Below are 17835 nucleotides of genomic sequence, written 5' to 3' on the forward strand. Positions count from 1 at the left end.
TGGAGAAGCATGATGAGACTAACTAAAAAAGCCTTTGCTTCCACACTGCAGTACATGGCATACTGCTAATGACATTGTGCAATACTGCTATGACCAACTGCACAGCTTCAGTCTGAAGGGACATTTATGTTCCAAGGACTGGGACAACTGAGGCCTTGGGGGTCCCAGATTGGACTTTCAGAAGAGGTCCTCCCCTAAGGAGGGTGGCAGAGCCTGGCAGAGACTGGTTCCTCAGGGAGCCTGCAGGATCTCCACTGGAAAGTGCTCAAGATATGGACAGACTCTGCAACACAAAACCTGAGCTAGTGCTGGTGGCAGTCCCATGCCAAGCAGGAAGCTGGCCTAGATGATTCAGAGTTCCTTTGCAACAGAGAGCTCTATAACCACTATCACTTACTTTTTTGCTGCAAACGAATTTTCAACAAAATCACTCCAGCTATCCTGGGTTAAGGCACTTGATGTATTTTATGAATTGATGTGATCTCCAAAATTTTAAAGACAGTAAAGAAATTCATAGTAGTGAGAAATATAATCTTTTTAATGCTGAGACATGTAGCCTAAATAGAATACTGTCACAGAAGGGGAAAAAAGGTTTTTTCAATTATATGTAGATAAATACAATATAATGAAATGTTTTTGCTTTCACTGTTGCATAAAAATCCTGAAGGTTTCACTACTTTTATAAATGGAAATAATTAATTGTGAAGATAAATAATGTTAAAAGAAATGTAAAATAAACAGAGTTTAAAAACTAATGTTAAAATGCTTTAAAATTAAGAACAACAAAGGCACTGGAATTGTAGACAAAACTAAATTATTGCTCTGGACATGCACTGATTCTCTGTATCTCACAATTAAAAGCGCTGTTCAGTTTTTATAGATCAAATGTTAACTTTTACCTAAGTTTATGTTACTTAAACTTTCAACAAGACTTGCTTTGTCAGGATGTACATTCATCATTCAACTCTCCTTGCAGTTTCTATGTCAACTGCAGGAAAAACTGCTACCTGGCATGCAAAAAACAAAGCCTCACTTTTTGAAAACAAAACAAATTTTCAGAGATGTGTGTGGAGCTTAAAATGAACAGCTGAAAGAGAAACCAGAAAATAGAGATTGAATGTAAAGAAATAAAAACACATAGAAGGCAGTATGAGAAACCTAAGTGATAGGTAAATGAACAAAACAAGAGTACCAATTTAAAACAACAGGATTTGAGGAGGTAGAAACCAAGTTACACATTCATTATAGGCACAAAAGAAACACAATGTTTGAGCCATGGAACAAATTAGGAGAATCACTACATAATTACATATACATGTCATATAACCATCTTCCCATTACAGAGCAAAAGAAAAAAAAATCTGGGAAGTTGACCAAAAACATGACCTGAAGGAACTACCTCTACAGAATGTCCCAGAAAGCCCTGCCAGCGTGGAGAGGTCTAGGGAAGAGCAGTGGGCACACACAATCTCCCAGGACAGACAGAGGTTGCACAACTGTTTGGGTTAATATCAAAGGCAACCTTGAAGAAAGGAAAAGGAAAGGAAAGCAAGCAGCAGTCACACTGAAGAGCAGAACTGCTTTGCACGCAGTACTTAACTACTTAACATAAGGAATAAACAGTGCTGAGGCAACACAAGGGAACAATTAAGTCTAAACGGTTTTGTAAATATCTTGGACAAATACCAGAAGAGAAGAATACTGAGGAAGACACTGACTAATTCAGGGGAGGGAAGGGGCCTCGGTGGCTTTTCTGGCCTCCCTCTGTCCTTACATGCCCTGTATTTCTATTTAAACACTTGCATTACCCAGCATATAGGCTATTTAGGGTCAGGAAAGCATTGCAGTAGTGCAGCTGCCTCCAGCAAGGAGTGCTTGACATCACCAAACCACACAGAAGAGCACAGCCCTTTCATTGGTTTCAACAGCAAATATCTGCAAGCAGAATTGTCTTGCTCTATTTGTACAGGTTTTTCCACTGCACTGTGGTGTCTGCAACTTCAGTACTAACAGAGTTTTGTCTGCTGAAATTGTTAAAAAGATGAAGTTTCTTCTCCATGTATTTTTAGCAGCCCCTGAGCAGAAACCAGCTCAAAGAATTTAGTTTTAAAATCCAACTAAAAAAATCTATACTTTCATCATCTTCATTTTCAGCTCTTGCCAAATTTAACTTGTCTTCCTCCCTGGGTTGTTTGACATGTACCGCATGCACATACTAAATATCACACACAAGATCTCTCATTTGAATTCTGTAATATTCTTTGTTGACACACAAGTATGTTTTTCCAAACTATACATAAAAAGAGTCCCATTCATTAACACAATGGACATATGATTTGTTGCCTATAGTCTGCACTTTCGTTTAAACATAGCTGAAGTTTAGTATTGTTAGAGGATGCCTGTGCCAGGTTCAAAATTCAACAGATCCTAGTGATTTTTAAGGGGACTCTTCAGAGTAAAGCTCCTAGGAAAGAAGTTCACGATAATCCTGAAGGGGAATCTGTTTTCTAGGAAAAGACTATTCAATTAAAAAGTCTCACCTTTGATAATGTATTTTATGCATTTTCTCTAGGTATGTCCAGTCACAACCAGCCAAGCAGCTTGTAGCAGTTAAGTAGCAGGACAGACTGTGACTGTCTGCCTTAAATAAACTAAGATAATAGACTATGCCTTAAATAAAATAAGGCACAGACTTATTATAATAGACTATGTCTTAAATAAAATAAGCAATACAATGAACCACATTCTTGACAATAATAGGGAAAAGGAAACCCCCAGAAATTCTGTAGTCACATTTTAAAAATCAGCCATGATTTATTTTGGGAAAATGGCATCTTCCTACAATGGATAGTTAAGGTGGTATTAATGTTCCTTTCAAGAAGGCATCAAGTTTAAAATTCCATTGATTATTTGCAGGAAAGATGGGAGGCAAAAAGCAAAGGAAATTGAGAGGTGATATCCAGTAGTACTGTGGGGTAAAGAAGTGTATGGGAAAAAGGTACATTGGCAGAGAGACCAGCCCTTCTGGTAATGTCAAATAATGCACTTCAATCTTTTATCACACAAACAGTGAGGCCAAGACCCCTCCCCTTATATTCTCCCTCCTGCCCATCAGATTCCCCACAATCCTCAATTCCTCTGCCATACTCCTCAATAATTCATGCTCCCTGTACTTCCACATTCCCTCCCGGAACATCAGTAACAGGAATGTGGTTCCTAGAAGGTACTACCAGCTCTCCCCAATGGGGGGATGGGGGGCAAGGAGAGAAGACAACAGAGACAATCAAAACTGAGGTCTTTCACATACAACTAAATTCTGTTTTTCACACTTGTCATGGGTTGTATCTGAAAATCCTTAACTTTTCACTTTCAGAGATTTGTACCAATTGAATATAGCCATTTGGAAGCAAGCTTTAAGCAGTAGCTGAAGTTTTATTAATTGTTTTAAATCATAAAATAGAAAAAGTCTGAAGACAGAACACTAATATACAGATCACAATCAGAATGAAGTTCTCTGAAAACAAATGGTTTAATCACCATATTCAGAAAGCAAACTCCATATCCCAAATATGTAAAAATCAACTTCAAGAAAGCATACTTTGTTAAGATACCACGTTCTGCAGTGGTGGGTTTGCATTTACATCAAGAACTGGGAAAAATACCCACGCAGCAACAAAAGTGGGTTCAAAGTGTACTCTAGGAAATCTGAGTTTTCATAACTGTTGAATAAATGTGCCTTTCCATATCCACTGCATTTTCTGCCAAGAATCTAATTAACTCATTTAACTACTGTTTGACAGTTTTGGAAATTATTACCCAGTTAGAATGAATACAGTACAACAACTAAATCTCAGGTCTGATCTGAAAGAAAAAACTTCCATGACCTGCTCATGCCACTTTCCATCCTTTGCCAGCAGTCCTGGCAAAACAAGGAGGTCCCAGTTGACTGGACATCAGCAAACGTAATGACCATCTATAAGAAAGATCAGAAGGAGGATCTTGGCAACTACAGGCCTGGTAGGCCTTGTGCTGGGGAAGGTCATGGAGCAGATTATCTTGAGTATCACCACATGGCACATGCAGGACAATCAGGTGATCAGGCACAACCAGCATGGATTTATGAAAGGTGATCAACTTGGTCTCCTTCTGTGACAGGGTGACCCATTAAGTGGATGAGGAAAAGGCTGCAGATGTTGTCATTGACAAGCCTTTGACATCACTTCCTACCAAATTCTCTGGGAGGTGCTGGCAGCCCATGGCTTGGACAGGTGCATTCTTCACTGGGTAAAAAACTGGCTGGATGGCCAGGCCCAGAGAGTGGTGGTGAATGGAGTTACATCCAGCTGGCATCTGGCCACTAGTTGTGCTCCCCAGGGCTCAGAATTGGGGACAGTCCAGTTTAAAATCTTTACTGATGATCTGGACAAGGGGATCAAGTGCCCCTGTTTGTATTTTCAGATGACAACAAGTTGGGTGGAAGTGCTGATCTGCTGGAGGGCAGGAAGGATCTGCAGGCGGATCTGGCCAGATCGATGGGCTCAGGCCAGTATGAGGTTCAATAAGGTGAAGTGCTGGGTCCTGCACTTGGGTCACGACAACCTCTTGCAACACTAGAGACTTGGGGAACTGTATCTGAAAAGCTGTCCAGTCGAAAAGGACCTGGGGGTGCTGGTCAATAGCAGCTGAACATGAGCCAGTGTGTATCCAGGTGGCGAAGAAGGCCAATGACATCCTAGTCCATATCAGAAATAGTGTGGCCAGCAGGACTGGGGCAGTGATTGCCCCTCTGCACTCAGCACTGGTGAGACCACACCTTGAGTGCTGTGTCCAGTTTTGGGTCACTCACTACAAGAACAACATTGCGGTGCTTGAGCGTGTCCAGAGAAGAGCAATGGAGCTGATGAAGGGTCTGGAGCACAAGTCCTGTGAGGAGAATCTGAGGAAGCTGAAGTGGTTTAGCTTAGAGAAGGAGGCTCAGGAGGGACTTTATCTCGCTCTCCAACTACCTGAAAGCAGGATGCAGCCAGGTGGGAGTCAGCCTCTTCTTGCAAATAACAAGTGATAGGAGAAGAGGAAATGGCCTGAAGTTGCACCAGGGGAAGTTAGGATTGGATATTAGGGAAATTTTCTTCACCTAAAGGATTGCCACACACTGGAACAGGCTGCCCAGAGAAGTGGTGTAGTCACCACCCCTGGAGGTATTAAAAGATGTGTAAATGAGGTACTTAGGGACATGGTGGACTTGGTAGTGTTGAGTTTACATTTGAATGCAATGATCTCAAAGACATTTTTCAACCTAAATGATTCTATGATAAAATTTACTGATAAATTACCAGAAGCCTCAAACTTGTCAGGTAATTTTAAAATTTGATGCTGTCAGTAACTTTGAAGCATTTTTGCTCTGCAAGAGCAATTTAACTCCAAAGAGGCAGTCTTTGGAATTAAGTCTGTTTAACAACAGAGAAACTACTGCTTCAATTGTGATTTCCAGCAATCTAACTTTGCATCTAACTGCTGCTTTTTTTTTTTTAAAGCAGAATTTAATACCAAGATATTATCAATGAAAGAAAAAACTTCAGAAAAACCCCAGAAAAACTCCAAATTCCCCTACATATGAATTTTACCTGAACCTGATTTTCCCACTGCACTTTGAAGAAACACCTAGTCAATAATTGTTTAGGTTAACACTTAACCCCAGTTACCAGACCCTATTACTGCCATACCAAATGCCACACAATAAAAAGATTATACTTGCTACAAATTTCTTTTGTCAGCCTAATTAATGTTACAGAAAACATTTCAAGGAGTTCAAATTGCCCATACCATTGGTCCAGAGTTCTTTAGGACCTTTTGTTCCTGAAATGAATTTCAGTATCAAAATAAACACAATTTAAGAAAGTAATTTAAAAAATAACCCCTACTGCAGAGAGAGAGAGAGAGAGAGAGAGAGAGAGAGAGAGAGGAAGATTTCAAAAATACTAAGTACTGACCTAGCTAGTAATGAAGCTGACAGTAACTTTCAATACTGCTGCTAGGATTAGTTTTGACTAATTAAAAGTGCTTTTTGACAATAAATAAATTATGTGTGTACAAGTGAAAAAAGGCAACAACTTAATGGAGAGATTTGATCTAAAGGAATCAAATGGGTTTAAAATTTGTGATATTTCTGTAGACCATTCTACCCTAGTCAGAAGTATGCAGAGGGAGTTGAAGAGGGTTGTATTGAATCACTTTTTCATTTTCTTTTGTGATCTTTTACTAATGAATTTCTCTATATGTGTATTTCAACCATACAAGAAAATCCTTGAAGTGATAAAGTGCTTGATATATCATGTAAAAATACTCCCTCCACCATCACATTACAGAACCTTAAGCATACAGGCTGACACTCATAGCCTGACAAAACCTCCAGAAGACACAAACCCTTCCCAATACTCAGCTCTAAGTTTTCCTCTGAGACTTGAGGCAACACTGAGCTCTGGATTGCCACAAAAGATATGTCAGACCAAAAACTGTCCCGTATCTCCTACACAGGGAAACTGGTACCTCATTACCTAGCAACAAAATTGGTCCCACTGAACTGCCTCAAGTATTTCATACCTCGACAAATAGGTCTAACTGCTTAGTCTCTTAACTGACTTAAAAATCTCACTAACTGAGGCATTAAAAAACAGCATTAACATATCCAGCATTAAAGCACCATTTAGATGATGGACACATAATCTTAGCTCTCCTACAACTATATTCACTAATTGCTCTACAGCAGCTTCAGAGGGAAGGAAAAAAAAAAGAACAGTCAGTACAGTTGAACACCTGGAATAGAAGTACAAGTCAATCTGCTTTGACTGCCAGTCCCAGTCTGTCCTGATCTCTTCTGAAGTTGTCAAGATGCCATCAAAAGTTGGTAGCAGCAAAACAGATTATTTTTTGGACACAAGCAGAGTACAAAGCAGTGCTAGGTTGGCAATCAGGTACTGGCTATAGTTTCTGAAGCCTTGGCTGATGGGGCATAGCACACACAGCAGGCAGTAAATATGTCTATTGCACTGGCCAGGCACTGACCAAACAAAGCCTAATGGAACAGGAAGCTCTGCAAAGCAACTACTATTCCTCCTGCTTCCCATGTCTCCAAAGATATTCTGGGATTTGAAGAAGCCATGGACTGCCGTGGATGACTACGAACAATTCTACTGAAATCATCAATTCACAAGAATAATCACATGCCAACTTCAGAGGTGAAGCCCTTCACAGCTCCCCTGTGTCTCAAACATAGCAAGAGGCGGTACTTGGCAGTAAATGGGTAATATCCTATGGTTTTCCTCTTCCAACTACCAGCAGAAAGCACAGGATACAGACAGCAAATACCTCAAAGCAAACACATGTTTCATTTTCTCTTCAATTTTTTCTTCAACCAGTGAAAAACATACAGGAACCTTCAAAACCAAAGAGTTCAGATCAGGTTCTTGTTATTCTCCCCTGCCTGTATGGGAAGGTTAAACGCAGTCACCGAACTCTGCTTACCACCCTCAGTCACGAAGAACCCTCTGGCACAGCTCCCAGACCAGTAAAAAATGACCATTTCAGTCCCCAAAGCATGGAGCCTGATCCACTTAAGCAAAACAACTTCTAGTGACAGCTGGTTTTCTTAGCATATTCACGTCCGCGTATTTATCAGAGAAAAGCCCTCCAGGACAACAGTGTTTACTGCAGGATTATTTCTGTGAACACATGGAACACAGCATTCACCGACCAACAGTGTTTTTACCCTAATGTAGTTTTTTCTTAAAATGTGAACCAAGATGAACCCATTTTTCTGTTCTTTAGCATGGATGACTCACAAAAGAAAAAAAAATTACATACATCGAATTTTTCCTCTTAAGAAAAAAGCCCAAAACCTTCTGATCCACATTCATGTGTAGTATGCTGACACAAATTTTTAAGCATTAATATAGAAATCAGCTGTTCAATCCTGAACTGATTATTTGGATTTATAGTCTAATGACTTTTAATAAATGGGAAACAAAGATATGATGGGCAGTTTTATTACAGATTTCCATCCCATATGAGTATCTAGTATACTTTCACTGGAAGGGCAATTTTGAACAAGATGCTTTGTACCAATAGGTTCAGAGCCACTATGAATAACTCATGGAAATGCATCAGAAACATAAAGGGTAGATATCCCAGCAGGTCCTTATCATGCCTTAGAACATGGCTGTGCCTACCTAGCTCAGCTGTATGACCCTCTTCCCAAAGCACAGCAGCTCACAGCAGAGGATGGAGAGCATCCCGAGACAGGTCCTCCACCCTGAGGTGGGAGGAAGGGAAGGATGAGCTGGGGACACACTCATGGATGCTGACAAGCACCAATCTCTCAAGTTGTGTGGTCAGTCTGTGTGGTTTCTCAGCTTACCACTTCCTGCAGAAGTGTCCAGAAACTGTTTTCTATGATACTACAGCCAAGACAGTAGTTTTGTAAACCAAATACATCTCATAAATATCTCATGTTTCATTTTGTTTTGGTCTAATTTTGAAATAATTGAAAGTAACTGTTATTGGCATCTGTTTATTGATGTAATGCAATAAAAAGTCAGGAGAATTATTAAAACTATTGAATGCAAGCTTTTTAAGTGATTGATTTCCAACGAAGGAAACCTTAAAAGTTGCTGTTCATGTGTTTTGAACAAGTAGTATAGAAATGAACTTTTCAAATTAGCATGTTTTAATGAAAGAATTAAACCAGGTATTATTATGAAGAGTTATTGATGAGATTTTTATAAATTAATACGAGCAATTCCCATCCATAAATATGGGTTTGGTTAGTTGATTGTTAGAACTGCACTTGACAATCTTGCAGCCAGACATCACACCATACAAGTCAATAAAGCACCAGTATTGACTTGGATGATCCACAACTCTTCTCTACTGCATTTCTACCTGCTGCTTCAATATGTGAACCTTTTCAAGCCAACCAGTGTACTAACATCTTCACCCCAAACCTAAAAGGTGGACATTTCCCTGATTTTGGAAATCTCTCTTACAGAGTCTTTGACAAAGTGCAGTCAAAGTCTTAGTATTATTATGTCTACTATCAATTAAAAAAAAATAGAGCAAATGTGTTTTACAAAAACCCTTCAAAGCAAAAAAAACCTATATTCACATTTCTAGGACTCAAATTTGCTGACAAGATCTGTGGGTATGCATCATTTTTAGAAAGGGCAATGCGGGAATTTGTGTTTATATGGCAGAGCACAAGAGCAATGAAACCTCCTGGAAAAGCAGAAGATAACTCACTTTACACAAACAGGCCCTTTTCCTCTTACTGCTCTACAAACCTGAAATGTTATTTCATATGTCAGGAAAATGCTATTCCTGTTTGCTCATTCTTCCTAATCTGAACACATTTTAGTGTCAGCAAAATAATTGTGGGAATTTGGTATTTTTCACGTTCTGTTGAGTTCTTGTGAATGTTATGTTGGGAACTATCAACTATTACTTGGAACACCTCAAAATCTGCTGCACAGAACAAAAACACTGGTAATTTGCTTACATGGCTTTTGTAGATCCAATTACTGTGAGCTGCAGGAAAGACCTTTATAAGCAGAACACAATTCAAATGTAACATGCCATGGCCTCAACTCATTACACTAATCATGAGGGCTTCTTGAGGCTCTTTATACTTTTGGCAAAAAGTATAAAGAAGTACACATTGTTGCTTCAGTTCCCAAACACTGGGAAGTTAAATATCTAGACTGTCAGCCCCTGCTGAACACAGCAGAGATTGGTTCTGGGAAAGAACAAGAGAGAACTGAAAGTTTGCTATTAAAGCACAATTTTACAAACACAGGAAACATACCCATACATTTTTTCATGGCACATAAGAAGTAGCCAGTAGCATAAAGGGAGGTGCAACAGCTCACAAGCAACTTCAGTAATTATGCATTATCAGTACCTAGATACTGTGATGAAATGTTACAAATGCAGAAAGACAGATTGACTGTAATGAGTTAAGTATCTCAACCTCAACACCCAGATAATGTGACAAGGTGTGGCACAGAACTCCAGGATTTACTGGCATGATTTTAACATGACTGCATCAGCTATAAATGACAAAAGCCATAAATACACCAGAATGTCAGATACATACCAATACCACTCAAATATCTTTCTGCTCTATTGCTCTACATTGCACATCTAAAATCAGATGCTCTTTAGGGCACTGAGAGAAAATGCAATACTTTTAGGAAGACAAAGACTTCCTTTGTATTGTTATTCTGCTAGGTATCAAGAGGTTAACATCTTTAGAAAGATACTGCTGAAAGTGGGAAAATACGTGACATATCCATTAGCTGGAGGATAATTTAGACAGATATACCTGGGTAGTCTGAAACATAACCATCAACATGTGACTGCAGCTGGAAATACAACAGAAACTAGTGGTAGCCCATTTGCTTTTAAGAGTTCAGAAAAACAATCCTCTGGAACATAGAAGGATAATTACACATTTGATGACAATTATTCCCTCAACTGATGCTGACAAAAAGGAATGAATTAATGAAAAATATGAAAATGTGAAAGCTACTAAATAATTACCTGTGTGTTTGCACATGCACATGTAACCAACATTTTCTTAAAGTATCTCAGAAGTCTTATATCTTTATCTGAGTCAAATTCTGGTGTTTATGTTCTAAACTGCATTCAAGAGTTTATTCAGATCAATACTCTGTTGATCAAAATGTCACGATACTATGTTTCTTCACTTACACAAACTTTATCCCCAAGTTATTATAAAACTGTAGTAGTCAGTATTTCCCATCTTTTCTCTATACAGAACAGTCATCACCAGTTCAGAGGAAAGTCAACTGCCCTACTAGCAAAAAAACAACACATCACTGAAACAATGCTATACCAGTTTGAATGTGGTATACCTGAAAAGTCTAACACAGTTTTTTTTTTTAAGCATTACAAGACTTAGATACTGAAGACAAGGAGAAATATGAAAACATTTTCAATTTCAGAAAAGGAAGAAAAGAAATTTAATGAAAACAGATTGATTTTTAGTTCCCAGTCTTCCATTTTAGGAGTAAAAATCCCTTTCTCGGCAAATTTGCCAACTGGTGAACGGATCAGTAAGGTTCAGTGCTCCTAAAATGAAATATTCCGATATTCTCTTGAAAATAAGTAATTTATTAAAGCTGCAAATTCCAAAAGCATAGTTAACCAAGCCCTTTGGCTTCTACAACAATAGTTTATTCAAATGTATTATGTTTATATAGAGAACTTAACCTCTCAAAAGAAAAAAAAAATAAAGATTCCCCCCAACAAAAGCTATCACTATGTTGTACCATAGAAGGTGTTCAAAATACACTGCCACAAGGACAAACATGGTTTTCAGAGACTGTGATGCTACAAGAGTATCACATACAAACAGAACTAGATGAGAGAAGATCTGTCATTTCTCCACCACACACACACTCAAAGCAACCACTATAACTTTAAGCAATTTAAAGCAATCATATATTAGTATATTATTATTATATTACTATATAATATATACTATTATATATTATATAGTATTACATAATCATAGATCATATAATAGTATGTTACCATCTAGTATGTTATCACCCATATCAGGAAAAAATTGAAAAGTGCCAAGATGAAGTTGAATAAATATTCCAGAAAAAAACCTCTCACTCACTGTTCAATACGAGGGGAGAGGTACAGCTTAGGAAAAACCTGAGTAGCTTCTGCATCCTCAAAACTAACGGAGAGAAGTGCAACATCTTCTCCAGGGTCTTCATTCACATCCTGTACATAGAAAAGCAATATAAAATGGTAAATAACAAACCGAATTATTTAAAAGCTTACAGATAAGAACTAGTAAATCAAATATGAATTTATTTAGGAGCTGCTTAAGTGAGGAATCTAAACTGTAACCACTGCAAAACAGGTTGCAAATTTATTCTTTCTTATATTGCCACTTTAAATTGGGACTTTAAATAAATATTTTGATCTGCTTGATTTCCTCTAATGTATCAAAATAAAATTACTGAGTTATGAAGCATACAGTACTGTAGTTCTTCAATTCAGTGAACTATAAACTTCAGCAAAGATACAGATTTCACTTTTAGGAATTCCTGGCTTGACATCAGATGCAAATGCCAAAGGATTTTTTAAAATGTTGTAATATCACTGAGTTATGACCACAGATTCTGTATTTGTTATTTTTCAAAGTAGTTTATGGTTCAAACTTTCTAGTGTATTGTATTAAACTCTTGTTGTGGATGAAAAACATTTTTGCAATTAGAAATTTATATCTAGAAATCACTGTCCCCCAGTCTCCTGCAAATTAAACCTATGCATTACTTTCAGCAAAGTCTGCAGACTCCAGGAAAGTAATGTAGGAAAAAAAAAAGCATGCTAAATATATGTTAATCTTAATGCATTCACAGTTGAGGCTTTCTTTATATCAGGACAATCAGTAACAGCTTTGGGATCATCTAGAACTAATTGTTTCTGGTTAGCTCCTGACATCGCTCCAATTCATAAATCACATACAGTACCAACAAATGTATTTCTGCCACGCACAACTTCATTTAAGCTCTTGACCTCTAGTTAAAAAGTAATGAGTTAGCAGCACAGTCACCTTCACTGATAGCAAATAATATAGTGCCACTTTCTGCTCACAAATAAATCTTCCAACATGTTTGTTCATAGGTACACAGCAACTTGCCAAGATGCCTTTGTTCTTATCTGTTTTGGAAAAATAGGAGAGGAAATAAGATATGTACTCAAAGTAGGATCAACATGGTGCAGAGTCCCCTGGTATGCTCTGTCCTACAGGCTGTGAGGAAGGAACAGGCAAACCACTTAAATATTCTTAGAAGGCCCTGCCCTATATGGGAAGAAAAAAAATTAAGTGACTGCTGAGTGGTTTCAGGAAGGCAATCTCGTGCCATTTGAAGCTCTGGCAGGACCGGAGCTGTTAATGTCCAGAGAGACAAGCTGTGTACCAGCTATTACGTGCAGAACACTGCATGCCAAGAAACTTAGTGATAAGCTACAGGGAAGAATGGGTCTTAAAAAAGCCTAACTGTCTTAGACGAAAAATGAGACAGAACTGACAGTGTGTTCTTAAATTCTGCCTCAGTGTGCAGCTCACTTCTGACAGATGAAAGAAAACCGTACTCTTAGAACAGCCTGTAAAATGGTCACAAACACACTATGGCTGGAAATCCGAGCATGGTTTTAACCCTAAGTCGCAGGACAACACTCCAAATGAGTGGTAAGCACAAACGATAGCTGTTGTCCTGCTGTGATCAGTTTATGGATAGCATTATGGGACGTGGTTGCCTGTAACAGCAATGGATAGGATCTCATGACTCAAAATGTTCCCTTAAGTGTTACATTTTTAAGTGGTACTATCATCTGGACTAGAGAAAATAGAACAGATTACAAAACCTTTATCAACAAGACAAATAACAACAAAATATACCCAAGAGTACAGTCTACCCTGACCTTTTCCCCAGTATTTAATGCATTTATATCATTAAGGAAAAAAATTAAATAAGGAAGAGCTTTCAATCCTGAAGTTGACCACAGTATTAACTGGCTTTTCCCCATTAATTTGATAATTGTCAATCAAATGAAAAGAACTATTAAGAGAGATTGAACAGCAATGCTTTTAATGCTAATAACAATTAAAAAGATTTTATTTAAATGGGCATTCTTCAAGAGATGACAGGTACACAAAATGGTTAGGTTGATGAGAAGCTCAACGTAACCTTGTGATGTGCACTTGCAGCTCAGAAAGCCAGCTGTATCCTGGGCCAGACCTAAGGCAGTGCTGCCAGTGAGACGAGGGAGGGGATTCTGCCCTCCTGCTCTGCTTTGCTGAGACCCCACCTGTAGTGCTGCATCCAGCTCTGCCACGGAGAGTAAATCCTCTCTTTAGTCTTGCATTTTGATTAGTGCTAAAAGTAGATGTGCACACACAGCTTGACACCATGTGTAAGAGCAGTTTCTGGAATACTATCAGGTACTTACCGATTAAACAAAGTCAAAACAAGGAAACAGAAAAACCCAACTCCAAAACAGACTAGGTGAATGCCATTACAGCATCCATTAACACACAAAGTAATATTACATTATATTTTCTGTGCTCACTAGTAAACTTCATATGAAGACACATACCAGGGGAAAAAACCCCAAACAACCACATAAATCACCTCTGTATCTTTGCATGTTGAGCTGCAGTAAAATGAAATGTGCAGTAAGAGCAATAAATTGAGACATGATATTTTTCCATTTACAAAAATACACACAAAAAACGTCTGCAACTCTTGCTGCCAGCAGAGCACCATTATGTTCATACAGCTACTGTCCAATGCAAATCCATGTAAAGAAACTGGCATTTTTCTATAACTACCACTTTTCAAATGGATGCATATCTTCAACCCTGAGAAATGAAACTTGTTACTTAAAAAAGACTCAAAACACAAAACCAGCATTCCTGTAGGTTTTAAAAGACACAAAGCAGTAACACTGTGAAGCTGCTCAACCTTACTGTTCAGGTGGCCACAGATTTACAACCAACTCCCTTCTATCTAACACCATACCATTTATTCCTTTCAGGCTTTGTTTTGGAAGGCTTTTATTTATGGAAGAAGTTGCTTGCTAGAACTGCATTCAACACTGGTATATCTGTTAGAACTGCCATTTATAAAACCAAATCAAAACCACATGTCATACAGATAAACTGTGGAAAACCTTTCAGCTAATAAACTTTTTTGATGTTGTCTGTGCCAGTTACAACTTAACCCCTTCAGAAATCTCTGTCCCGGCCATCTATAGAAACCTGTAAGTGATCAGGTGACAAGATGGAACCTTCTAATACCAAGCCATGCCATTTGCCCAGAACAGGGGCTGAATCTTTTCATTGCACCACAGTGTCCAAAGGCAAATGCTGTCTTATTACTTCTCACCAAATCCTGCACAGACAGCATCTTCCCTTTCCTATTTATGCACATGTATTTATATGAAAGACTAGACCAGATCTGAATAGAACAGCAAGGTAAAAGTCACCTCTATTCTTGTTTTTCAGCTGGCTTCAAAAGATAGCGTGACATCCAACTGCTTTGGCAATATTATACCCTTTTAGGAAAAAAAAAAAATAAAAAGACACTGCTGAACTAAAGTCACATCTCATTTTTTAGTATTTAAGCATCCATGCTTTTTCTTCTTATAATTTGTATGTAACTCAGAACATGATAGATGCTTTTATTAAACAAATTAATTTTATATCCAAGAAAAACTGATCTTGTAAGAATGCAGAATGGCAATTTCCTATAAATGGTAAATTCCAAAGTTAGAACTGCCATAATGTAAGTGCCATTTTATACTCACAGAACTTTTTCTACACAAGACTCCACAGAAGGCATTATTAAAATCAACTTCTAACTGAACAGAGAACCATCCTGGGCCACAGGAATTGTGAGGTTCAAAAACTGAATGTAAAAATGCTTGAGATCATTAAACACGTGATAATGCATACCTATTAATTTTTCCACAACAGTCTCCTGCCTGACAGTAAAAAAAACCCAGCCTCTAGAACATTGCAATGTAAAAGATCCAACACAAATTTTCATGGTACCTTTCTGCCACCTTGCTACTATGTCTTTTTTTTTAAAGATATTTTTCTCATTTCTGAAAATGCCCATTCAAATCAAACATGAAAAAAAATGGATATACCCCTTAACACTGGAAATAGTTTTCTTTCTCAAGAACTGCAAGGGGTTTCCTATGTTTACAGAAGACTTTGCACAATGGAACCTCATCCTTGTCTAAACCTCCAAAGCAACGTGGTGAGAAAAGAACGACAACAAAAAAACTAGACATTTTCAACCCATAGGCATTTTTTCTATTACAGAAACCTAGCAACAATTTACAGAAATAAATACAACTTTTCATGAACAGAAAGCTCATAGCATTTGATTTTAATTCACTGTTTTTCTACTTAGCCAGTGCAGAGGAAAGGTTCATTAAGTATGCATTTTCAAAACTCAAGAACAAGAGACCATGTGAAAATATAAATGAAGAACAGAAGAGTTGAAAATGGAAGTCTGAAGGCATTTAGAAATTTTTCTCCCATATACCTCATGAAAGGACTTTGAGTATCAAAAAACTCCAAAGAAAATTTAAAATTCTATTTCCAATTGTGTCAGCACTGTGTTAACAGCCATTTGTTAGTTTTCATTTCTATTAATCTCAATTTACATTCAAATGTATGTTTCAATGTTTACAGCTTCTGCCTTTCCAAGATCCTTAATCTTTTTACAAAGTTAGTAGGAGTTGTTTATGAAAATTATCATCAAAAGCACTTTAAATACACTATCCAAACAGCATTGTTTTCTCATATCCTACCTACTGTAATTGAAAACTGGGAATTTACTGGAACTGACAATTTATTATGAGTCAGATGGTTGATAGCCAGGCCAACCAAAACATCTGCTCTGCATAGTCACAACTGCTATAACCCATTTCCTCTTGAGCCTGGAGTCCTACCAAGTTGTACATTAGAGTTCCTTTTCCTTAAAGATGCAGAGTATGGAAAATCAGTTATTACTTTTTCTTCATTATCAAAAAAAGAATTGCCTTGCAGCTTCTGATTTAAGTATTCTTTAAAGAGGAGGTATTTCTGTATTTGGCACACAAATACAATTCCCTGCCCCAAACAGTAATGCTTAAAGTGGTAGGTGACTTCTGTCTTGTCCAGGGCAGTAGCAGGACCTGTCTTTCCATGAAAGACTCAGGATGGAGGGGGCATGAGACCAGGAGGAGAACGTGAAATGGGGTGATGCACGGATCAATGATGTGGCATTGAGAGCCTGGCTTAGTGTGATTAACAAAAATAATAAGAAAAGAAGCTTCAAATTTGGTAGAAAGGATGGGAAAGTATGTGCAGGAAGAGTATCGGCATGCTTTGTGGAGGACAAGCAGCTTCTGACCCTGGAGACAGCAGGAAATAAGGGAGCTGAACTTCTGGTAAGGCTGTTAAGTTTGTACTATGGATATACACAGCAACTGGTGTGAGGATAAAAGTGAGGGAAGAAAGAGAACACAAACTGTTAAACCTATTGGATGTACCTTTGAGAAATAATGATTGATTATGTAGATGATTGCCTCGCAGATGACTGATATTTTAGATGCCTCCCAACAATATGGTGAGGCCAAATCTGCTTCAGGAGGGAGGTTCCCAGTCCCAGTTGATTGCTCCTACCTCTTGCTGGAGGCTTCACAACTCTTCAATAACTGTTTTTGTGGCATGACTAATTGAAAGAACGGAAAACTCCAACAAATGGGGAAGGGATTGCTTAAAATAAACAAAGGATAAGCTTACACGATGTGGTGGAGGTTGTTGGGGAAGGTGGAATAGAAAGGCAGAATACAGATGAAAGCAGAATGAAGTGAGGAGTCCTTGATCTTAGCATCTGCAGCCAGCTTATACCAAGTGGGTCTTTCAGCAGACACCTACTTGCCTGTGGTACCTCTCAGCCCTACGAATTCAGTCAGCCTCACTGAAGCCGAGTGTGAAATTTATATTTCAGGATCCTTTGTGAAAAAAGAAAGGTCCTCAGAAGAGAAATGCATGAGAGTAACATGCATTGAGGAATTTAATTTCTAAGGGTCAAATTTAATTCATTAAATTCTGCATGACACATACCTGTACCATACTTATTAACAACTGATCAGAGAAGAATATGATTTTGAAGCTGAAATGTGAATTACACCAGAGAATACACAACACTGTTTGCTTCCTTAGTATTAACAGGC

General features: G+C 38.1%; 1 protein-coding gene across 7 annotated transcripts in view; it reads right to left on the reverse strand.

Moving 5' to 3' along the window:
* BABAM2 (BRISC and BRCA1 A complex member 2) overlaps positions 1 to 17835 on the reverse strand; it is a 190485-nt gene that overhangs the window by 83712 nt on the left and 88938 nt on the right. For all 7 annotated transcript variants that reach the window (XR_010997523.1, XR_010997522.1, XR_010997521.1 and 4 more), the window contains exon 7: positions 11702 to 11811. Coding sequence is in view for 3 of the 7 variants with exons in the window: in XM_068185526.1 (XP_068041627.1) it covers positions 11702 to 11811 (110 nt within the window). In the remaining 4 variants the exon portion in view is untranslated. The remainder of the gene's footprint in view (positions 1 to 11701; positions 11812 to 17835) is intronic.

Source organism: Anomalospiza imberbis, chromosome 3 (genome assembly GCF_031753505.1).
Source record: "Anomalospiza imberbis isolate Cuckoo-Finch-1a 21T00152 chromosome 3, ASM3175350v1, whole genome shotgun sequence".
Lineage (NCBI taxonomy): Eukaryota > Metazoa > Chordata > Aves > Passeriformes > Viduidae > Anomalospiza > Anomalospiza imberbis.